The following is a 25,711-nucleotide window of genomic DNA, read 5'->3' as shown; positions in this document are numbered from 1 at the left end:
CAGTATGCAGCAGAGTATACTGCATTGGTTATTGTGTCCCACATTGCAAAGACCCTAATTTGACCTTTTAACTTCTTAAAGGTTGTATCAGTGATTTCTGGCCCAAAAATAAATGTCTAATCTTTCCTAACGATCCGCTAGCTGCCCGCCCCATAAGCATGCCGTCCAAAAACCGCGTCTCTGTAGGCAGCCTAGGCTCTGAGATCTGCACACAAAAACAAATGGGTACAACCATAGATATCATATGATGTCTATGGGTACAACCACCACTCAAAACCAAAATAAAGTGTTCCAACCAATCACTGACAGGGGCGGGTGTTCCTCCGATTTCGCATACAGCCGTGCACGAGCGCAAAACCTCACAACACCCGCCCCTGTCAGTGATTGGTTGGAACACTTTATTTTGGTTTTGAGTGGTGGTTGTACCCATAGACATCATATGATATCTATGGTTGTACCCATTTGTTTTTGTGTGCAGATCTCAGAGCCTAGGCTGCCTACAGAGACGCGGTTTTTGGACGGCATGCTTATGGGGCGGGCAGCTAGCGGATCGTTAGGAAAGATTAGACATTTATTTTTGGGCCTGAAATCACTGATACAACCTTTAATGTTTAATCTTTTCTTCTGGACTGGATCTGTGATCCGAGCAGATTTGTAGTGGTTCCATAGGTAGCAAGTTTTACACCAGAATTTATTTTATTTATTACTTTCAATTCTTGAATACATGGGCTAGAATGAATGTTTGAAAAGAGCGCTAACACTACTGCCACCTTTTTACATGCTTGACGTACTCTTATTTAACTTGTGAGCAACTTGTGTTTTTAAAGCCCAAAAAAGACTCTATAATTCATGTGTTATGACTGTACATCATTTATGATGTATAAAAAAAACATGACTTTTACATTTAAAAAATTTGCCAACAAAAACTATTCTAAAAACCTGTTTTAAATTCCTGAGGGAACACATGGCTAATGCTAATGCTGTTTTGGGTTTATGGATTACGAACTAAACAGCTCTATTTCACACTTGTCAGTCTTTATTAGCTTTCAGTGTGACCTTGTGGTTGTCTGGAAGAGTTACTTACGGCAGCCAATTTCATCGGAGCTATCCGAGCAGTCGGTTGTTCCATCGCATCTCTGGCTGACTGGAATACAACGGCCTGTCCCACAGTGGAAAGACCCAACCTCACAACCTGAACCTACACAGAAAATGACAAGATATTGTGACGGTCTGTTCTAAATGAATAAATATACACATAAATAATAACAACTTATATACAGTATATATATATAAATATATAAACACATATATATATTAAGAGTTGTTAATTTATAAATACTTTTTTTTTCCTGAAGGGACGGTATAGCTGAAAGGCATAATTTCCCACATTAATTATATGTAACATTCTTATCTGAGCTTTGCCCTATCATTGTGCCAGGTCTAAATGACAGATGCCTGAACCTTTTGCATCCATTAGCTTTTAAAAAGGGGAGAAAACCCCACATTCATCAATCAGGCCTATGGGTTTACTCAATGCCGAGCAACAGATAGCAACCAAGGTTCTTGCACATAGACTTGGAAGATCTACTCCCACAGATCATAAAACCTGACCATGATGGGTCTGTGAAGTTTAGATAATGTAATGTAATAAGAAATAATGTAAACATTGCAGGAGTTACTACACAAGATAAGGTTCAAAGATCTCCCCCTACATGGACAATGCCCTTCTGTACATAAACCGATCCGTAGACCTCTGACCGTTCTAGATGCACTCATACAATGGAAGATTTTATGATACATGCACGATGCATGATCAATGTTGAATTTAGATGCATCCTTGTCCACTATCTAAAAATGTATATTGTTTTCCTTATAACAATGATCATAGAAGACCTCGTCATCTTTTTTGAAGTGATTGTATTCTTTATATATTGTACTCTGAATTTACATGTCTAAACTATACTTTATTTATTTTAAAATCTGCTATATTGTTTATTTTGTACATTTTAATAAAATCTAGTTTGCATAAGTTTAAATATTTATGTGTAACAAAATGAGACCCTAGTATGCTAAGTAAATCAGAGACGCTTATAATTATTTCCCAAGTTTATTTATATCAAGATTTAAATTAAAATTTAGTCTAAAATAAAATTATATTCCCTGGCATTCACAGAATGTACAAAGACGTCATTAAAAATTAGATGCAATAATGCAAAATTACCATTTAATTTGGGTTTGAGAAATTAAAATTTTTCTTCTTAGCCAAAAGTTACACAAATGCAAAAAAAAAAACAATTCTAAAACAAAATTCTTATTTTTGCCTTGTTTTCCAGTATCTAAACATCCTTATAATAAAATAAAATTACATTTCAGCAAAATTTTATAAAATATTAGAATTTGTATTACCCCATTTGCAAACTGTTGCCTTTGGTTTTGTCTTAAATAGACAATAATTTAGTTACCAAAATTAGCTCAAAACATAATGTTAATTCAAGATATATTCTCTGTAAACAAAAATCACAATTTCGTTTCTTGACTATATCTAGTTTAAAGGATGTTTAGATACTGAAAATCAGGCCTGTGAAATCAGCTAAATCAATGTATCACCCATTACCCCTCTGTGGTTACTTCTGAAAAGCAGAGTGCACTTCACTAGTCAAGTGTGCATGGGGTTGTGTCATGCCATTGATGAAGCATTTCGACAACCGAATTGACAGCTAGCGGAGCCAAGCGTGCCAGTCGAAGAGCAGGCACTAACTCTCCTTTATCTCAACCCTTCCTTTTGATCTCTCCCTGTGAGTGACATCTGAGGAGATAAGGTACCACCCCTCTACCTTCCCCGACAGGCTCCAGGACATATCGACACCATCAGCATAGTTCAGCCAAGGAGCTCTCCGTCAGGGCCGTCGCTCGGACGAGCGGAATGTGGGATTCTGATTGTCTCTCGCTGACACTGATGAATGGTGCATGCTGTTCCTTGTCAGAAATGTAATTAGGATAAATATTGGTACCGCGTGGTACCGTAGCCCTTACACCCAAATTCCAAAAGCAAAGGGAGATGCAAGGTGGAATGACGTGGTGAAGTGCTGGAGGGTTGGAGAGTGGGTGAGTGAGTATGTCTTATCACCAGTTACCTAAACACATACATACACACAGAGTCTGCTGGTCAAACGTATGTGATATCCCCAAAAAGAAAGTCAAATTCAGAAGTTCCTAGAACTTAAAATAAAATGCCCCATAATTATTTGATTGTTCCAATTCAACCAATGAAAAGGTCTACTGATAATTTCAATTTTCATGCATAATGTTTTTGTCAAGCAAAACATTAAAAGGGTAAAACAAATCCAACGTATCTTATTTTGCATGCCCTCTGAGGGCATGTTTAGTCATACTTAGGAACTTTAATAAAATTCCTAGTATAATTTATCCTGCACTGTTTGTGCTACACCGGGATGATCCCTGAAACCAACTTTTTAAGATAAGGTGCTAAACCAACCCGATCTCATAGGAAAGTGTAAGTATTTTATGAAAAAAATAGATTTTTTTTAAAAAGTAAGCACGCAGGTCCTACCCTAAACTTATCTGTAAGTAGATTGTGCAAAAACGTACAACTGAGCCACCAATATTCACTGAAATATAAAATAATGTTGTTTAACTACCTTTTCTAAGTGACCAAACTTAAACATTTTCACCTGGCTGACCTAAATTTACACTGAAATCTAACAAATATACCAGATACCAAAATATCACAGATATTAGATTTGAGGGCTCTTTTGACTTGGGACACTAAGCAACCACATAGCAACACCTTAGCAACAACCCAGAACATTCCATAGTACCAGTTCATAGCAACATTTTAGCACCTGCCCAGAACATTCTGCATACCAAAACCCTGGTAGCCACAATAATTTACCAACTGCAAAGCAACACTCTACAAACCACCCAGAACATCCTACAACTTACATAGCAACACCCCGTCAAGAACATTCTACCAACTACATGGCAGCGCCCAAGCAACCACCAAAAACATACCAACTGCATAGCAACTCTCTAACAACCAAGAACATTCTAATAACTGCATAGCAAAACTTCAGCAACCCACCCAAAACATTCTACTAATTGTATTGTAAGGCCATAGCAACCACAAAAAACACACTACCAGTTCTATAGCAAAAACCTGGCAACCACACAAAACATTTAACCAATTGCATACCAACGCCATAGCAACCCCCCTGAACATTCTACCAGTTGCATAGCAAAACCCTTGTAGACATCCATGACACCCTAGTATTGTGGCAGCGAGTTTGTGTACATATATTTTAAATAAACATAAAATAATCACAAAAGAAAGCATAAAATGTTTTACACACACTTTAATTAATTATATGCTACTTATTTATATTTCTCATAGCTCAGAGAACACACCTCATCACAGGTATACTTCTCAATTAAATGATATTAAAAGCAATTAATAAAAAGAAATGCAGTGCAAATAGTTTTTCTTATTGATTATTAATATCCAAGGTATGGAAGCTTGTTTCCACCAAGGAATAAAAAAAAGTAAGGAGATAATTGTGAAGTTGTATCTTACAATTCTGACTTTCTCACAATTTCTGAGAGAAAAGGTCATAATTGTGAGTTTATATCATGCAATTCTGAGAAAGAAAGTCACAATTGTGAGTTTATATCATGCAATTCTATATATATTCTGACTGTAAAATCTATTTGCTGGATCTCAACAAGAGCCTAACGCTGATCCACACCTGCTATTCCATCACACTGCACTGACTCACGGTCCTAAACAATGATAATGATCAGACAAACAAAAAGCTGCTTAAACCTCAATAAATTATCATGAACAAAAAGGTTTTTCATTTTCATTTTTCATGAAGCCAGGCCATTGAAACCAGAATCTTATCTGACCTGATGCCTTTTAGGAAACTCATGTGACTCAGTCAAACAACTCGAGCACATACTCAGCCTGCCAATAGGAAACTGAGAACTGGGCTAAACTACATCATGAGGTCATCGTTGACATTTAGCCGGCCAGTAACCTTGCTAAAAATCTGAAGTAATATGTTTAGACATCCGACTGACAAAAAATTTGTCTTACAGTGCAACAAAGTAATCTCTAAATGGATGGAGGAACAACTCCCTCTTGTTGTGAGACATGGCAGGTTGGAAGTGTTTAAAGGAATAGTTCATCCATACAAAAATCCCATACAAAACCAGTTCACAGTAACAATGACTGTCAGGCTCTGAAAAAGACAAATATACAACATTCTCCTTGTCTTTTCAACCAAAAAAAAAAAGAGAAAAAAAGTTTGGGATAACTATTGCTTTTATGTGCTGTGTAACAAACTCTGGTGCTTCTGTATGCAGGTAAAATATTGCTCTCAAAAAATACCTCTCTTAAATATTAATTTAGACCAAAAACATAATATCATAGTAGACAGCCTGTTGGTTCTGTGCCATTGCAGAACAAACGTTGTATTAGCAGAGCATTTATTATGTATGAGTCAGAAGTTTATCAGCCTCGTTCCCTGTGATGTACTCTTTAATAATGGATTTCGTCCTCTGCCAGATGGGCCACGGGGTTCTGCGCTTGAGCCGCGGCGCTAAAAGCTCAGCGAGGGCCTCATAGCGAGAGGTCTAGACCAAACACCACAGCAAACGCTTTAAAAGCATGCCAGCCAAATGGGCTTCCTTTTTAACTCCTTCGGCAGCCAATTGGGAAACGAGCCTTTTTCCTGCTCAGTTTACTAATGATAAAATTGCTACTCTACTCGCTCAAAGGAACCCTTTGTTGGTAGGACATGATCCCGGAGGTTTCAGCAGCGTCTGTAACGCAAAGGTAGACATTGGCATATACAGGATCTGGGAGGTAAGACGCTCTTACTGACACCCGCTCGCAAGTAGTAGAATTTTAAACATCAGCCATCGCCCGTTTCCGCACACGCTGCCAGGATACGAGGGAAAAAGATGCATCACGTCAAGGTTCAAAATAACACACAAACACAAAATACATTTTCACAAGGTTTATTATGGTTAGCTAAAACTAAAAATCATTAAAAAATGTTTTACTTGAAATAAAGATTAGCTGAAATAATATTAAATATATTTTAAAAAATGATTTCAGTTCTAATTTTCTTTTGGTTAAAGGGATAGTTCACCCAAATTTTTTTTAATTCTGTCATTAATTATTCATCCTAATGTCCTTCAAGATTTTCGTTCATCTTCGAAACACAAATGAAGATCTTTTTGATGAAATCTGAGAGATTTCTGTTCCTCCATTGACAGCTACACAACTACCATTTTCACGCTTAAAAAAAGTGAACAGATTAAATTTAGGCTTTTATTCACATATAAACTTTCATCAACTCACACATCCGTTTTTGTAAATGGAAGTTAAAGCATGTTTACTTGACGTGTAAGAACCAATGAGGTTTATTCTCGGGTTACGCAGCACGTTTGAGTTTCAGCAAGAACCAATGAGGTTTGTTCTCATGTGTCAAGCATGGTCGGTTTATGTTCGCTGATCAATGTTAATATGTGGATAAAATACTAAATTAAATCTATTCATCATATAAAGCGATCGTGTCACTTCAGAAATTTTAGACTAAACCGCTCAATTCATATAGATGCGTTTTACAATCTCTCTATGAAGTTTTTGAAGCTTCAAAGTGTCAGTTGCGTAGCTGTCAAGTCACAGAAAGCTCTCAGATTTGATCAAAAAGATCTTCATTTGTGTTACGAAGATGAACGCAAGTCTTACGGGTTTGGAACGACATGAGGGTGAGTAATTAATGAAAATGGGTGAATTTAACTATAAGAAAAAATTATAAAAACTATATAGACATTTAAAAAAAATGTAATAAACAAAACTTTAACTTAAATCTAAAATCTAAACCAAAATACTGAAAAACTATAATAGTATGTTAATGATACTAAATTAACACTGATTTCTCTCTCAGGTTAATTGTTTTCTCTCATTTTAACATTATGAATCAGCTATACATTAGCCAAACAGCTTTTAACAACCTTTGCCAAGAGCCGAAACCTATCCATTCACAGCATCGTAAGTAAAGCCTGCTTTTCCTGACAGTATCAGCAACTGGGAAAACCAACAGGTAAAGTGAACAGCGGCAGGCCTATCCTATTCCTGCACTCAACAAAACCAAGCATTTAGCCCCGTAATTTCCTGGGGTGTCTTTAAAAGGGTTTTATTTGGACGTCTCAACTAAGATTGCACGAATGACAACAGTTATGCGATTGTCCCCGGCTGGCCATTGTGAGGAGAGCGGCTTGTATTATGCAAATGCCGTCCTCCTGTTGATGGGTCTGAGCTTGTTTTTCCTTCCTTCATTAATGTCTTTGCTTACCCTGTTTTGTTCCATTTTCTGTTTCCTCTTTTGCCCCCCTCCATCCCTGTCTCCTCTCTGGGCATGTATTTTCTAATTAGCCAACTTAAACCCTCAGCAGGCAAGAATCCCCAAAACTATCTGAGGAGAAAAACAAGGACGCGCCAACGTCAGGCCACAAAGAGAGAGCGGTGGAGGAATTTTCATTAGAATGAAGCCTCCCAAAGGCTTAGACCCCACTGTGAGACCACAATGGCACAATGGCCTGGCTGGCGGGGCTGCAGCCCCATAACTGAAAGTGTCAGCACGCCAAAAGGGCCGATGGAGACGGATAGCAGAATGGGGGAATACAGTAGAGCTTCCTGCGAGAAAGAAAGCCGAAAAGAGGCCCCCGGAGCCCATCCTCCTCCATTCTGCCATCCCTCTTTCCTTTAAAAAAAAAAACTAAAGGCACTTGCCAGCCACTAGCCCCCCAAAACATCTCTTTCCAGTCCCGCGGGGGCCATGGGAGAGGTGCCGCTTCTTTCATCAATGCCGCCTTGTTTTGGGGGGGCGGCTGGAGTGAATGCCTGCGCAGGAATGGCTGGCAAAGCCCAGTGCCAAGGCTGGCCGGCCATACCGTGGAGCAGAGTGCCGCAGCCCTGTTTCATATGGAAATGGACGACGCTGAACGCAGTCAATTGCTTTACAACTGACTTTGGCTCGCAATCGTAGAGAAAGGACCTACTGGTACGCAAAGGCTTTGGCATTGGCCGCAAGTGGAAAGGAGGCAAACATTGAGTCGGAAAGCCTATTAAACAAGTCAGATGAGCACCGCTGACTCCCGTTAGAAACTTTACAATGAATTAGCTGTATGTGAGACCAAAATATCATCCAAATAAATTGCACATTTTGAAATAATCAGCACTGGAAGATAACTGTGCCCAAATGGCAATTCCAACAAATGTGTTAGTTCCAAAATCTACAGGCAAACATGTCATAGTGTAAAAGAAAAATAGCATACATTTTTACAGCATTTATTCATCTAATTTGTATCTATAAATATACCTTTTCATTACTAATGTATAGGCCTATATAAATATCGGCTTTATATCAGCCACCGACAACCCTGCTCTCTAAGATATCGGCATCGGCCGTCAAAAAAACAATATCGGTCGACCACTACTCTTCATTGTTCGTTAATAGATGTTTAAATGCATTAGCAAATGCGGAAATTAACATTAACCTAGATTAATGAATGCTGTAAAAGTATTGTGCATTTAGCAGGGTTATTAATGTTATAGTTAACTAAAACTAAATGCATAAAGCATACTTGAAATAAAATAAAACTTGAAGTGAAATAAAATATTTGAAGAAAAAAAAATTTTTTTAGGTAGTTGCCCAGGCAACTTTTATCATTTATTTGAAGTTGAAGAACTAGAATAATTAAAACTGAATAAACTTAAACTAAAACAATACTGACATATTAAAAAAAAATACAAAAACAATGACACTGAACAAAATTACTAAAACGTTAACTAAAATTAAAATGAAAATAAAATCGAATTCAAAGTATGAACAGCTATAACAGTATCTTGATGATACTAATTCTTAATAAATTAACTAATGTTGGGGGGGGGGGGGGGAAATATATCACCATTTACTTTATTTGAACAGAACATGAGCTGTTTTGAAAGACAGTGGGGTCCAAAACAACATTATTATTTTTGTATTTTTTTTTAAGCACTGGAGGTTACTACAATGTTTTGTAGAAGTTGTCTGATTATAGCCACTACCACTGGCTAACCTGATCCAATGATTGTTAATAGTTTAAAGAATGCTTGTGTGGACAATGGATGTGCATCCTGAAAAAGGATGTGTCAAGCTGAAACACATTGATCAACACTTTTAATGATTTAGCCCAGTTTAGCCTTTTTATTCCTAACCATGAGAGTTCCTTGGATATGTTGTTGTTTCATCTGATTTTCACCTCTTATGTATTGAATGAGCACCACCAACGCATTTACACCCCTGCAGCACACCCAGTATGAATTTCATTGCATGAGCTAAAAACACTACGACATTTTTAAAAATATCCTCTTTTCCACTGTTCACAGAAGAAAGAAAACCATAAAAGTTTGGAATGACATGAGGATGAGTAAATGAGACTTGTCATTTCTGGGTGAACTTTTTAAGATACAATGAGTTGCAATGCACTCAGTCTCATGCAGTCAAACGCCAACACCAACACACATGCTTCTCATCTTTCTGATGGCACTGCGGCAGTGACTAATATGGCCACTAAGGGTGCTGTTTACTCTGAGAGGATTAGAAGTCTTCATTAGTGCCAACTGTGTTAACTTCTGTTCCTTTTTCTAACACAGCAGCCCTGTTGCTCAAGCACTTATACCGGAAAGGCCCAGAAGCATGTGTGAGGTTTAAGGAGCACGTGCATAACAGGAAAAATGGGATTGCGGTATTTTCTCACTGTTCAAAATGCAGACGTCATTACTGTTTGTTTAGCTTGTTCACACATTCCAATAATAACCTACACGCAGAAATGATCACCAAACATGCATCAAGAGGACGTGCAATTCTTTCAGAACAATCAACAAAGACAATTTGAAAGCCATGCTATTTAGAAGACACATTTTAACAACCAATTTAGAATGTTTTAAGTTACATCCCATCAAGCAATAGCCGTCATTTCACAGTATAGATTAACTATAGACCCGATATAGACCTCTAGCCAAAATAACCTTGAATTTGGTTACATGTTGATGTTGGCAAAATAACTTGCAAGAAGTATGATATTCCATCATGTAAGCAAAGTCAACAGTGATTACAAGGTGTTTGGTTTGGTTTTATTTCTTTGTCATGTTCTATGCGTAGCCTGTGTGTCTATTATTGAGCTATGGTTTAGACGCATTTTACATTTTCACTGACTCCCCAAATTTTAGCCTAGACGTCATCACTGTGTTTGGACGGCTATTAGACGTCTTTTAAATGCAAAATTGCTTGCTGGGTTTAAACAAGAAGAACTAGCTTATGTGACTTATGTTTTCAGAGTTGCAACAGTTACAGCCCACTTTTTAAGCAGCCTTCGATCTATACGTTTTCCATTTACTTGCTTTCATAAAGATTTAGAAACATTCTTCAATAAAAAGTTCTAACCCTTGAACCAAACCTACTAGCTCTGGGATGAATTACATTTAATGTAAAGCATTTAAATATAGTTTAAATTTTGCAACAAAATATAAACAATCACGCACCAGAGATTTGCTATATAGTATCTAGCGGTAATGAGTATTACTGGGTAATTAGTGCAGATAAAATGGAATGTACTGTACTTATATATCCAACTGTATAAACAGACCTGTGTGATAATATAGTTAACATTCTGCAACTATATAAACAATCAAGCAGCCAGGATTTGCTATAGTATCTACCAGTTTACATGAGTGTATGTATGCAGATAAATACAGCTTTGCGATTATATAGTTACATTTTGTGACAATATAAACTATAACTAAGTCAAGATTTGCTATAGTATATATTGCTTTATGGATATATATTTATATATCCAAATGTAAATATAGACCTGTGTGATAATATAGTTAACATTTTGCGACGATATAAGCAATCACACGGCCTACATTTGCTATATATATATATAGTAAATATTACATTATGTGAGTACACTGTATGTTTGCAGATACAGTTGGATGTAGGCCTACTATATATATAAAACTTTAAATAAATTGAAAGGTGATAATATAGTTTACATTCTGCAACGATATAAAATATGTGGTTTATTGCAAAATAATTAAATATATAGAATATAGAGGTAGTTTAAAAGTATTTAAAGACATTATTATATTTCTCTTTGGAAGCTTTGAATGGGATTTTTACTTCTGGAAACTACTGTTGGAGTTTATAAAAGAAGTCCAGTACAAAAGTGATGCACTTTAAAGCTTTCTGACAGTCAGGTTCAGATAAGGCCCTCTCTGTCCAGCATCAAACTGATTTCCTCTCTTGAAATCCTGATACAGATCATTCATGAGGCCCCTCACTGGTCCACATCAGATTCAGCCTATTGAATGAGATATCATTGTTCGCTGATCTTTGGCTGCACGTAATAAAAAAAGACTAAGAGATGACACTGGTGAATGTGACACTGAACGAACGTCTATTAATCATTGCAATCCAAAGATGGCTAATACGTGACTAATGATATTATCTTTGTAAAAAACAAGTTATGAATCGCCAGCATCATCACATTTGCAGGCAATGTACACACGGCTGTAAATAATAATTTATTCGAACGGTTTCACATGTTGGTTAATAAACACCATAAAATGAGGTGTAAAACCGTTTAAATTGTGCCAACTCAAGGCTTTTTTAAAGAAGTCCTAGTTTAAAATAAAATGCATCATGTTAACCAACAATGTAATAAGTAACTACCTTTTTAAGACCTTTGACCCCTGGGTCTGAAACTGAGAGGCCGAGGAACCAACAGGAAGTGAAGCTCAGCGGATTAGAGAAAGTAACCTGTCCCCCTCCATCGAGACCCCTTTTGGTCATTTCCTCCGAAACACATGCTGAATAAAGCTGGATTACAGGAACTCATTCCTGGCTCGCATTTCTGAGGAGATCAATCAAGGCTACGGCCACAAATTTAAGCCTGATACATAGCAGTATGAATTCTCAAAAGACTGTGTGAGAAAATGCGATTTTGACACCTCGAGGTCACAATAAATTGAATTCAATCATCTGGTTTTAATTCAGCTCTTTTTTGAATGCAAACATCCTAATTCACCCTATTAACGAAATTGCCAAATGAACACAGAAAATCGACGGTGATTTAGGCTCGATGAAGTCATCCTAAGCTAATTTTCACTACAGAGTGTCGAAGCAAGCAATGGTCATCTTGAGCGGCAGCTGCAGAGTAATTAGTTGCTTGATTCACATAAGAAGCTTACATACTAAGGGTTGGGCAAAAAGAAAGCAGATTACAATCCGAGAAGCTCTAGCCATGCAACCACACTTTTGCAACAGAGGAACCTGTTGGGCTGTCAACTGATTTACCAACTGCAATGCAGCAAAATACACGGCTCAAAATCCACGTCCCCTCCACACAGACTGTTTAAGTCTTTTAGAAACAGGCCCGAGCGCTGAAATGTGTGTGAATTTGCTTTGTACCAGCAGCTTGGGGTCTGCTGGACTAGAGATTGTCTTCAAGTCACATGCTCGTCTCTGTTACCTAGCAACGCCAAAGCTCATGCAAAAGTTCTAAGAGAACCTCAAATCTGTCTGAGGGAGGCTTTGTGCGACAATTCCATTTGGAACCATTTAAAAATAAAAAATAAAGAAAATACACTTGTTCTGCCACGTATAGTGTTTGTTTTCACGATTCTGACTTTGCCTTGAGCGAAGACCGTTCATTATAGCATAAATAACAATGCCGTTAGATAACACCGTTATTCCCAGTAATAAATAAGCGATTGTTTATTTTCTAACATACAGTGAGAATCTAATTGCACATTTCCCCACTTGTAGGACAATTAAACCAGAACACCTGTGATAGTATGCGGAGTAACTTGCCCGTTATGTCTATTTTTAGAAATGATCCGCACTAAATCATATCTAAAACAAATATGATACGAGACAAGTTAATAAAAGTAGCATCGTACCTTGGCAATCGCAATGAAGAGCACATAAAGTTATAATAAAGAGTAGTTGTAGGTGCATCGTGACGCACGGTCCCGGCTGGTGTGTCCAGCCCCTCATGAAGCCGGACAGATGGAGCTCTTGGGACTGAGATGCAGTGAAGTGGCTCTTACTCACTTGTCCCGGGCTGATGAAAAAGGGCGTGCACATGACGCTCGCTCCCCCTCAGCTCGACCCACAGGATCAAATCCTTCACTGGCTCCCAGCAACCTGTTGAGCTCATTGACGAGCCTACATATTGTGTGGATTGGGAAACAGTCACAGTATGAGAAATATTTCGGTTCTTTGACAAATAAAGCTTAAAAAATGTGTTTTTTTAAAAACTTTTCAAAACTGATGCAATGCATATTTTTGAGTCTTGAACAATGTGTTTAAACTAAGTGCCAGTTGTTAAATAACATTTCAAAGTGTTTGACATCTATTTTTTCCTTTTTTCTCTCTCTTTTTTTTTTTACTGTTTTTATGTCAGGCGGTGCAATCCGTAACAGTGTAATTATTTGCATACATACTGAGAAATATTAATTCTACATGTAGGCTACTTAATATGGGTTAGGGTAGGATTAGAGTTTGGTTTAGGGTTAGTTGCATGTAATTATGGCTAATTTATAGTTATTCTTATAGTAAAAACATGTAACGCGTGTAACAATTAGTTAAATAAATAATAATTAAATCGCATTAACACAACACGCATGCGCACGTGTTCACGAGAGCATAACGACGCATGCGTGTTGGAGATTAATAGGCTTTTTTGTTAATAAAGTCGTAAATTATTATTATTATTATTATTATTATTATTATTATTATTTTCCCCTAAACAAAGCACTCGCGTCGGATCATAAAATTGAAGTTAAACCACTGGAGTCACAAAGGTTCTGGGGCTTGAAAGTGGTTTAGCTGTCAATGAAGGGATTAAATTAAAAATACCTTGATTTTTCTAATTAAAAATACCTTGATTTGTGTTCTGAAGATGAATATCTTACGGGTTTGGAACGACTTGAGGGTGATTAATTAAACTGGTGATCAGCCACCTAATGACCAGCTTGCATCGGTTAATGACTTGCTTAAACCAGTTATAAACTAACTATGTTACAAAAGACAGCTACCATCTTAACCTGGATTCTCCAGAAGGGATAACAGGCATCAACCAACATTGGAAACGGACATTAAAAAAAGAAGAAAACATGGTCTACCGCTTCTTTAAACAAATTAATGTAGCTTTAATAATTAGAACAAGTTAACTTTGCTTTAATTTGTGCTTCAATTATGTATTACTGCAACAGGCTAAATTATTATTAATTATAATAATGCATAACCCAAGACTGAGCACAAGTTCAACTTTTCAAAAGGCTGAGTAGATAATTTCAGCTTTGTAGCCAATACTAAAATAATGCAGAACACTGTTTTAAATGTGTTACTTAAGGTCAGCAGGTTTCTAGGGAGTCACTCAGTCAAGTCAAAGATCTCATGCTTGGCTAATAAGTGATTCTTTTGCACCAAAACTAAAGTTCTTGCAGATTTGGTGTGTGAAAGTTAGTATTTTATGTGCAAAACTTTTAATGTGATTATTTGTAAATTGTAAACCAGCCTAAGATGTTTTGAAGATCTTAGCTGGCCTCTCAGTCTGACCTGAATGGTGCTCAAAACCACTATAAAACCCAAGCAAAAGAACAGCCAGGGGGACCAACTATACAGCAAACCAGTTTAAGCTTTTTCAGCTACAGCTGAAGGGCATTACCTAAAGCTAATCTAAATCATTCTTTAAAAAAAAATGTTGTTTACCCTTCTTATTAACCTAAAGCAAAAGTGTAAAACAAAAATTCGGTTACACATTATTTTAAGGTGTCATTATAGGCTATAGCCTATATTCAAGTAGGCTACTGACAAATATTAATTAACAACATATACTTACTATGGGGTTAGGGTTGGATTATGGTTTTGGTTGTGGGTTTGTTACATGTAATTATGCATAATTTACTGTTATTAATATGGTAAATACATATGTGTAACAAGGACACTACAATAAAGTGTTACCCACAATTATAACCGCACCAACCGAACCAGTATCTTCATACACTTTAAAGAAGAGTCATGGCGACATCTAGCGATAATACTCGAACACTACACCTGCATTTTTTTTTTTTTTTATATATATATTTTTTTTGCTTAACCTGATTGGAAAAACACTAAATATACATTTCTGGATCAACAGTGCGTATCATACATTTAAGTCGAATTTTGAAATGATATTAAATTAACAAATTTAAAAGAGGAAAAACACGCGAAATAATCGCGACAGAATTCGACTGTTGCTATGGGCAACCGGCGAAACTTTGGATAGCCACCAACCGTCGTATTGCTGCGGCTCATTGCGGTTGAGACGCCTTTGTGAAGAAACCCTTTTTTTTTTCTTCTGCAACACACAACCTTCAAAGATTCAACATGACATCTCCTCGGAAAATCCAAATAGACCTTAAAACGATGATCATAGACACTAAACAGGTACGTTTGAGAGCGCGTGACGTTCATACAAAACTGTTTACGCCCATTTCAGCAACTGACACGCATTATCTCTGTATTTATGATCGATCAGTGACTGTTTTGATTTTATATTTGTCATATAAATCGTAGTTTGAAACATAATTCTCTCAAGCAATAACAAAGCAACTGGTGGTGCGTTTCATTGCGGAACGATGTCGTATTTTGTAATTTAGATTTTACGTCATTTTTATCTATTATTATTATTGATTATGATAATTACTTGAATTTAAGGTTTTGTTTCATAATATCTGAGACGTCATACTCAACTTGCAGTTTGTGAGCTTTTAAAACCAGTAGTCGCGAGTAGGGATAGCATTATCGGGGTTAGTTGTCACATTTTTAACGTTACCCCAGTGAATAATCTTCATGGTTTTATGTTTTTCCCCTCGATTCAGTTTCGGTGACACACACATTGAAGACTTGGAAGATTTCCAGAGATATTAGCTACTCGAGGGGAAAAAAACAGTTCACATAACAAACATTGAGCCTTGTGATAAAATGCCTTAGTGGCGTCACAAAAATAAATTGCATTATATAGCATAATGCAAGTTGAAATGTACAGTCTAACTTACAAAAATATCAAACTATTGGTTTGGCTAATACATATTATACTGTGACATCCAATTTATATATTTAAAACACGTGACAACTTGCCCCAACAACCTGCCATTTAAAATCTGCCATCATAGCCTATCTATTTGACTCTTGCTTGCCTTATACATTCCAGTGTGGTTTAATTGTGTTCAATAAAAGCAGGTGATAAACTCAGGATACTAGTGCTTTTTGAAGCTTTGAAACCTTTGTGAATCTTTTGTTTCTAACCAGTGATTCGGAGCCTGTGTCAAACTGCCAGAGTCACGTGATTTCAATAAACGAGGCTTAGTGACGTCATAACTGTTTAGACATTTCAATGGAGCGATTAGCCAATTTTATACATTTTGTAGACTTTTTTGTCGACACGTTTGTATATTAAAAAGAAAAGAAAAATTAGTTAATAGTCTGTTATTGGCCTGAAGTTCTCCATAAAAACAATAACAATTTAATAACACCCATTTAATAAAATAACGCATAATATACCGAGATCGACCATGTTCATATTTAATGGTATTCGATTATTTGTTAATTGCATTTAATAGATTACACTTTTAATGAAACATTTGCAATTGGTTTATAAAATGTTAGGCCTGAGTTTGATGCATTTACACCGTTCTGACCAGCAAGGGTCACCAGCGTTTCGAGCGCTTCAAAACAGTGAATCATTTTGGTTCAATTGATTCAAAGTTTCTCCCAGCTCTTACAGGTCACAAGAAAGGAAGGAATTTTATTTTCCCTATTAAAAATAATAATAATAAAAAATAAGGGTAGACATAAAAAAATAAAAATATCTTATAAAATAAGAGGTCCCCTGCTGATCAATTACTAGGCTAAATAAAAAAAATACATTTAAAAAACAAAACAACATTCAGTAATGAAACCTAAACAAAGATAAACCACAGAATAATACCCATAGTTATTAAATTAGCACACAACTGTGTCAATAGCAACACTAATAAACAAATTAATTGCATCCCCCTGGATGCGAGGGAAGGCTGCAAAGAAAGAAAGGGGGAATGAGGAAGCATCCATTTGAGTATTGAGAAGCACCCCATTTCCCCTTTTGCCTGATGTACCTGGAAACACATCCATGGAAAATACTTCAGTCACTTTAATACCGTAGCTGAATTGTACTCTGGTAAATCTGTTATAATACACACACAACTCTATTCACATACATAATATATATATATACACTGGTTCCTTTTTGTTTGACACCCTGAGGATATTCTTACAAAAACCCATCTCTTCACTTTAGAAGGCCTTTATTAACACACACACACACCCAACCCCGCCCCCCCCTCCCTTGAATTTTTTAGCCTTTAAAATCTCAGGTAGGCTCTATTTAACCCCATTATAAAGCTAGGAAGAGCCAGGGTATTATTTAATAGAACTCTGATTTTTTTAGGCTAAAAGAAGAAAGTCATATATGGGTGAACTAACCCTTTAATCTTTCCTATAAGGATATGGACGATGTGCACCAAGCTCTGGAAAAACTCCGAAGTCTCTCCCAGGAAGAGAGGACAGAGGCAGACGTGCTGCGTTCAAGAATCGACGAGCAGTCTACTCTCATCTGCATCCTGAAACAGAGAGCGGACGAGATGCTCCTGCGCTGTCAGGCTCTGGAGAAGATCAACACAGAGCTGGAGAACCTGAGAGCCAATGTGCAGGAGGAGCTGGAGAACGAGAGGAAGAAATCTGCACTGCTAGAGCAGAGATTCATGCACCTGGCCTCCAACCACAGAGAGCTCATCAACTTCAAGAACGAGTACAAAAGTCAGAATGCCAAGCTCAAGAAAGAGAATGAGAGAGTCACGAAGGAAAATGAAACGCTTTTCAGCGAGCAAGTGCAAGAAAAAGAGGAGACAATTCTCAAACTGACACGAGAGCTCAAGGACTTGGCAGAGCAACATAAGATACTAGAGACGGAGTATCAGTAAGAAATTGTTCACGGTTCCAAACTGTTTTGAAAGTAAAAAAAACCTTATTGCTCATTATCTCCATAGAGAAACAAACACAAATAGATTTTTAATGATAACTTCACTCTAAAGAGGCCATATTGTGCCTTTTCACAAAGTCTTGGTTTTATTTTTGGGGTGTAGGTTTTCAAGCTTGAAATGTTCAAAAACATTATTTTTCACACATTTGACATTGACATCTTCCGAGTCTGTCAGTAACACTCGGTTTAGTTTCTGTCTCCATGAAGCCCCTCCTTCTGAACAGCACAATGTGCTTTGATTGGTCAGCTGGACCAGTGTGTTGTGATTGGTCAGCCAATTCCAGCGTGTTTCTAAAACACACTACTAACTCAACTCAATCAAGTCTCGCCCCTTTTTTTGCATTTGCATTGGGTGGGAATTATTTAAATGAGGAATATTGTGACGCAGAAGAAAGCCCAAGACTATAATGGAGGCGTTTCAGGGAGTTCAGAAACAGTGACACTGATATCGAGAATAAATCACTAAAGAAAGTGAAAAATGTGAAAAAGCACAATAAGCAAAATAAAAATATTGCTAAATTCCTGGTAAAACTACACTAACATAGATATTCATAAAAACTTCAGTAACATAGATATTCATAATCCTAAAGAGAGATCCACCTTTGTCTTGTTTTACAATTTTCTTATATTCATGCTTCTTAGTAGTGATGGGGACGAGACCGCCAATGCCGAGTCCGAGTCAAGACCGAGTCTTTGAAGGGTCGAGTCCGAGTCGAGACTGAGTCCATTGGTTTTCAAATACAGTCGAGTCTGAGTCAAGACCGAGTCTTTGAAGGGTCGAGTCCGAGTCGAGACTGAGTCCATTGGTTTTCAAATACAGTCGAGTCTGAGTCAAGACCGAGTCTTTGAAGGGTCGAGTCCGAGTCGAGACCGAGTCCATTGGTTTTCAAATACAGTCGAGTCTGAGTCAAGACCGAGTCTTTGAGGGGTCGAGACAGAGTCCGTTGTTTTTCAAATACAGTCGAGTCCGAGTCAAGACCGAGTCTTTGAGGGGTCGAGACAGAGTCCGTTGTTTTTCAAATACAGTCGAGTCCGAGTCAAGACCGAGTCTTTGAGGAAGCGAGTCCGAGTCGAGATTTTGTCTCGACATGTCAGTTTTGATATTCATGATTTAATATCACCCCAGTTAATAATCAACAGTTAGGCCTACAGACTACGCTAGATTGGGAATTGTTTAGAGGAGCAGTCTTAACGTCTTAATATGGACTATGCTTTTACTATCATTAAAAAAATCCCTACCACATGCATCATCTTCTGCCTATTTTTCTAAAATGCTTCAACAGTGCTGCTCTGTCATCAACATGTTAAGCCCACCCTGACTTTTTTAATCATAGTTAGGACATGCAGAGCAAATTTAAATTTTCTAGTGGCATGTCTAAATTAGTAGGCTTAGCTACTTTATAACATTTTCCAATATTTTCCAATTTAAAATATTTTGACAATACACTCGAATTCAGTATCTTTTAAAACTTTATTCCCCCATAACTAGTGATGGGGACGAGACCGCCTATGCCGAGTCCGAGTCAAGACCGAGTCTTTGAAGGGTCGAGTCCGAGTCGAGACTGAGTCTTTGAAGGAACAATTCCGAGACGAGTCCGAGAAAGCAGAAATCGGTCTCGAGACCGGACTCGAGTACTACATCACTACTTCTTAGTACAATTTATTGATTCTTTTTTTTATGGAGAAATGAATGGGAAATATACTTCCAGAACCGCTGAAAAAGTGGACTATCATCGTTTACTTGATATCATTCAGTGAAATAAGTAAAACAAGTACATTAGTCAGTTCTTTATTATCCCAACAGGGAGAAAACGACAGGTTTCCAGATTAAACTGAAAGAACTGATCAACCTTCATCAGATCAAAGAGGCATCTTTGAAGAACGAACTAAGCGACACACAGAAACAGCTGAAGAATGCTGTAGAGATGTGTGCAGGTACGCATTCTAGTAATAAGAATCACAAATATAGTTTTTCCAGATCAAAACAAGTCAAATGGCATTTAAAATGCTGGTTCTCAACTGGTAGATCACAGCCCAAAAACAGACTGCAGGTCTTTTCTGATAGGCTTGTGGGAAAAATTACAACAAGATCAAATATTAAAATGCAACTAACGAAATTATGCATAGTTAGTTTAAGAAAACAATTAGGCATATCAACTTCTTATTAAAGAGCAAACATGAGAAATATTTGTTGTTTACATCAAAGATTGTGTATCCAATCAAGCTCTAAAGTGTTTGGTTTAAATTGATCTAATAAAACAATTAATTAGAGTTTGATTTAAAAAAAAATTTGTTCACTTTCGTAGGCAAATTAGTTTTGAAATTGTGCTGGGTCGCCACATAATGTTAAATGTAAAATGTCCTGAAACAAAATCAGTTGAGAAACACTCATTTAGATGTGGGCAAACTCTGACCTTGAACAATTGTCTCTTTACTAGTTCTTACTGGCACACTGTTAAACACCTCACACATTTCTTTCTGACAGAGTTGGATCTCAAACTAAGACAAACAAAGGAAAAAGAATCAATAAGAGAGACAGACACTCAGGAGAGACTGGAGAAACTCGTGAAGGAAAAGGATGAGCTAATTGATCTCTCTTTACAGCGGGGGAAAGTTATTCTGGTGAGATTTGACATGAAACATTAGTTACTTCACTGTATATTTTCAGATTGAGACGTAATGATTTCACTGCAATGTGTTACAGGACAAGCAAGCTGAAATCCAGGAGCTGGAGAGAAAAAGGCATGAAGCTGAGAAAAGCAGACTTGATGCAGAGAACAGGTATGAATCTCAGAACACATTTTTAATCTGTCTATAAGATTTTTATTCTTAATCAATGGACTTTTAAGGCCAGGACACACCAAGTCAACGCTCAGCCGTCAGGTAATGTCGGGCTGTTTTGAGCGTCTGTCGACTTAGTTTTTTCTGTGTGTTCCTCACTGCTGGCTCTAGTCGGACGCTGTCTGGGTTTTTTGGGCTGATTCAGCATGTTGAACTGGTGTCGGGCCGTCAGGGTGAGATAGAACTCTGATTGGCTGTTCAGCTTAGCGAATGAGTCAGTGCATGTCATGAGAATAAATGTGAAAGTGAGAAAAGCGAGCAAAGAAGTCAAGACGGCACAGACAGAAGGCTGTTTTAATTTCACATAATCTTACCTGTGCATTCGAATGCACGAATATTTTCAGAATAACATGAGTCGACTGGTAATTTAAAATAAAACGATGCATTATCGGCTCAGTTTGTCTTTGTCTTGTTTTTTTAATCAGGTTTGAAAAGGAAGCAGCAGCCGTGAACAGCGAGTTAAGGGTGAAGGAACTACAGGATGCCTTAGAGAAGGCAGAGGACACCTGCAATGAGTTGAAAAAGGTCTGTTAAAAAAATCCTGTATGTACATTGGACATTTTGGTCTCAATGGCATCTCAATGTTTTTACATCTCACACTTTTAGGCGTTTGAGGCATTTAAAAAGCACAGCAGTGAAATGCTTGAAAAGGAGAAGGATTTAAACTGCAAACTTCGCCACATGGTCATCTGAGCCATCCATCCCATTTCCAGTGCATTTCTACCATAAAAGTCAGTCATTATAAAGCAAAACTCATTCACTGACAGCTGAGCTGGATCATCCCACTTGGATTGGTTGTATATAATGAACCAGAAGACAAGGATGAAGTGAGATTTTTCTTAAGAGACCGTCTTCCATTAGTAGAGAGTAGTGTAATGTCCTTCTGTGAGGAAAAAGTGGATTTATTGATAGTTTGCAAAGAGCTTGTTTTGGCTGAACTGTGATTCTATGAAATAAAATATAGCATTTTTAAACTTAAACTGTGATTTAACCGGACTGTCGTTATTATTAGAGAATCGCCTTAATATGATTATTTGAGAAATCACTGATCATTGTAAGCTTTGAATTCCAGTCAATTATATCCTCTACAAATAAAGGAATTTTAAACGAATTTGGAATGTTTTGAATGGAATTTTAAATCTTTTTTTTTTTTAGCTCTCTCCGACCAAGAAGATTACATCGTATAATTCTTATCAGATAGAGTTAGAATGTTCAAAATTAAAGGAGAAGTTCGGCCCAAAAAATAACATTTTCATTATTTACGACTCTCCCTGATGTTGTTATAACACAAAAAAAATATGGTTACACTTTATTCAGTTGGTCCACTTTAGACAATCAACTAATTATAACTAACTTTGCAATTTCATGTCAACTAACTCTTATTAGAGCATTAGTAGACTGTTAGGTTCAGGGTTTGGGTTAGTGGAGAAGTTGACATGTGGTTGCAAAGTTACTTACAGTCAGTATAAAGTCTGTAGGGGAGCAGATCTGAATAAAGCGTTAGCAGATATTAAGCAGACAGACTACTAATACTCTAATAAGAGTTAGTTGACATGTAGTCGCCAAGTTACTTATAGTGTTACTTCTAGAATTTCTAAAGTGGACCATCGAAATAAATATGTATTTTGGAGAACAAAAAGTCTATACTGTAAAAATCATGGACTTTGGATTTCATCATAGTCAATATATCTACTTTTGTGTTCTCCAGAAGAAAGAAATACATCTGCGACAAATACAAACATTTGGAAAAAACATAAAAATCAAATCATCTTGCCATTTTAATCATCATACCAGCTCATCTGATGCTCATCTGTATATGCAATAAATTGAACTGTTCTATATGTAGCCTCATTCCTGAGTAGATAAAACCATTCAACTGTGTAGTAAAAGCTCTCAAGCCATATTGCACTTAGAAATGTAATGTTCACCTTCCAGTTTCTTCCAGCACTTAAAGTCATGCTTTGGTTCACCCTGTATCCCTCCATGAAACTGTACTTGTCCAGATAACAACAACAACAACATATCTTTTGCAGTTGCAAAGTTTGTCAGCACGAAATTACAGTATTTTGCTAAAGTTTGTCAATTTGACGTGCTCTTTGTAATTTTTAGTGTGGTAATTTTAGCGTCATTCCTGAACTTATATGTGAGCAGATAAAAGGTAGTTAGCATAATTGTATATGGTCATCTGGTCTGCATCTGTATATATGTTTTAGAACATCTGGATGATTTTTAGATGTTCATTCCTGATAGCATGTTAAGTTAACTAGTCAAAGACACATTTTAATTGCATCTTGCATTGCATTTAGCGATGAAATATATTTGAGTCCAAAGTTGAGTATATTAAGTCATGAAGCAGAGCCTTTTTTTCTCAGAACGATGGTCCTTCTATGGGGTGTGAACCCAGAGACTAGCTCAGATCTTTAACCTCTAAGGTTAGGTATGCAAGTGGTATGTCCTTATATCATCTGAGTGAGTTTTAATGACTGTGAGGTTGCGGTCAAAATGCTGGATTCCTTTGTGTTCTCGTAACTGCATGTTGCCGTAGTCCGTATCACCATCATATCACATCAAGTTGAGGCAAGTTTGTGACCGTGCCATAACTGACCAATGTATCTGACCTTTGTATTTGACCTGGTCAGCGGTTCATAACCCCAATGCCATGACAATCTTTTTCCTCAGAAGTGCTGTGAATATTGGAATTGCCTTATATGGGAATCACTGGAATGGTGTGAATGACCCCGTTTCTGTGACCTCTTGTTTTTTACTAGTTGTAATTATTTCCAAAAATACTGATGTAGAGAGGACTTGACTGTTAAGATCATTTATTTTAGATGATATGTAAAGCATTTCAAGTATGTATAAAAACTACATGAAAGCACAATTTTTTGTGATTGTTTGTGAACTTCTTTTGTAAGTTATATCTCCAATCAAGAACATCACTGCTGGAAAAACACACATCTTAAACCAGCCTAAGCTGGTGTGTGGGTCATGGTTGGTCTGGTGGCTGATTTTAGAGAAGTTTTGAGCACTTTCCAGGCTTGGTCAGGCTGTGAGACCAGCAAACCACATAAGTTTAAGAATTTTTTCCAGCAGCGATGTCCAGATCAGAATTTACAACAAAATTATTTAAAAAATCACATTGTAACACAATGACTTAAGCATGGTTTGATGCCAAATATTCCCAAAACAGATTAAATGACTGATTATGGTGTAGCAAAGCCCTGTATTTTGTCGTATTGCTTGTTTGGGGGTAACGTCTAAATAGTGGGAAATTATTTTACAAATGTGAAAAAAGTCACAGTAATATCTCAAAGATAAAAAATAATATCTCTCATTTCTCTTTATATTGTGCAAACATATATTGTGCAAACTCTTTATATTGCCACTCGTTCAAACTGTTTTTTAATTATCTTCAATTTTAAATCTGCAGAGGTCATATAGTGATCTCTGTAACATTTTACAAATTAGTTAACATTAGTTAATGCATTATACAGTAAAAAAAAAACTCTATAATGCATAATCCTTTTTTAAGATTTACGCATTAGAATTAGTAGTAAAATTCCATCAATTTGAATTGAATAATCCTTACACATTTTAATTGAATAATCTATTAGGGATTGTTCAATTATTTAATTCAAATAAGGATTATTCAATTCAATTTGATGGAATTTTAATTGAAATGCGTAAATCTTAAAAAAAAAAAAGCGTAAATCTTTTACATTTACAATGAGCAACACATTTGTTACAGTTTTTATTAATGTTTGTTAACGTTAGTTAAACTGTTCTTTGTTAGTTCATGTTATCTTAGGTCCAAATAATTTTACAGGAACTACTATTGATTTCAATAATGTAGCATATTAGTAAATGCTGAAATTAACATTAACAAAGATTAATAAGTGATTTAGCTATATCATTGTTAGTTCATGTTAACTAATGTAGGTAACAAATGAAACCTTATTTTAAAGTGTTAAAACTCTCAACTCAATCCATACTTGTTGCCACATAATATCTACCTAACTACTGTTGAAGCCACTACTATTTCCAAATTTCCAACTTGTAATTATGAACTTGACAAAGATGTGATGGTTTTTACTAGTCGGAAACTCATAATTATAGTAATTCTGACTACGGATTCAGTAAAAATACACAAATTGGGTAAAACAAGGAATGTGCAAATAATCATTCCAGGACAAGGGGGGAAAAAAAATAAACCAACAAAGTCATACTTAAGGTGAGCATAATCATGTGACAGACCTATAATAGAGCTTGAATGGCAAACTGAAACATGATGACGCCGGACCACCACCTCTTAAATGACTGCCTGAACTTGCATCCCTGGAAAACTCGCACCACAAATGTCTTCTGGCTCCGCCCACACCTGAAGCCACGCCCCCCGCCGCAGCACTTTCACCAAGACTCTCACCTGACCAAACGCTGCTTTTAACAACCGTTCCAGTGAGTCAGTTCATTCCGTCTACAGCTGGAATCTCTAACAATGGAAAGAGCAGTGCCGTTGCTGAGCGCTGCTGCATGCCTTTACACGATTTGTCATTGAGAGAAATGCATACTTTGTGGCTGAGCTGCACCATTAGGATTGTCTTGGTACTTTCAGTTGTAGAGAATCATATTTGAGAAACCTCTTCGAATGTTTGCTCATGTACAGTAGAAT

At 36.8% G+C, this 25,711-nt stretch overlaps 2 protein-coding genes across 4 annotated transcripts in view; one reads left to right on the top strand and one right to left on the bottom strand.

Annotated features, from left to right (window-relative positions):
• Nucleotides 1-13,235, bottom strand: part of lrp2a (low density lipoprotein receptor-related protein 2a) — a 99,289-nt gene extending 86,054 nt beyond the window's left edge. For both annotated transcript variants that reach the window (XM_077215888.1, XM_077215889.1), the window contains exons 1-2: nucleotides 13,034-13,235; nucleotides 1,085-1,198 (exon numbers count right to left, since the gene is read on the bottom strand). In XM_077215888.1, coding sequence (XP_077072003.1) covers nucleotides 1,085-1,198; nucleotides 13,034-13,220 — 301 coding nt within the window. In that variant the 5' untranslated portion in view covers nucleotides 13,221-13,235. The remainder of the gene's footprint in view (nucleotides 1-1,084; nucleotides 1,199-13,033) is intronic.
• Nucleotides 13,236-14,009: 774 nt separating this feature from the next.
• Nucleotides 14,010-23,923, top strand: LOC143723461 (coiled-coil domain-containing protein 89). 2 transcript variants are annotated; one of them, XM_077215892.1, is made up of 7 exons: nucleotides 14,010-14,070; nucleotides 17,666-18,138; nucleotides 20,006-20,136; nucleotides 20,687-20,823; nucleotides 20,906-20,982; nucleotides 21,468-21,567; nucleotides 21,649-23,923. In XM_077215892.1, exons 1-7 carry the CDS (start codon nucleotides 14,038-14,040, stop codon nucleotides 21,733-21,735), a joined length of 1,038 nt encoding a protein of 345 aa, XP_077072007.1. In that variant the 5' UTR covers nucleotides 14,010-14,037; the 3' UTR covers nucleotides 21,736-23,923. The 2 variants fall into 2 exon arrangements, with proteins under 2 accessions (XP_077072007.1, XP_077072006.1); XM_077215891.1 differs by lacking the exon at nucleotides 14,010-14,070 and adding an exon at nucleotides 15,384-15,569.
• Nucleotides 23,924-25,711: the final 1,788 nt, after the last annotated feature.

This window comes from Siphateles boraxobius, unplaced genomic scaffold (genome assembly GCF_051911475.1).
Source record: "Siphateles boraxobius isolate OS27281-9 unplaced genomic scaffold, OSU_SipBor_1 7, whole genome shotgun sequence".
In the NCBI taxonomy this organism is placed as follows: Eukaryota; Metazoa; Chordata; class Actinopteri; order Cypriniformes; family Leuciscidae; genus Siphateles; species Siphateles boraxobius.
Note: the sequence above shows the minus strand (reverse complement) of the source record. Positions and strands in the feature narration are given on the sequence as shown.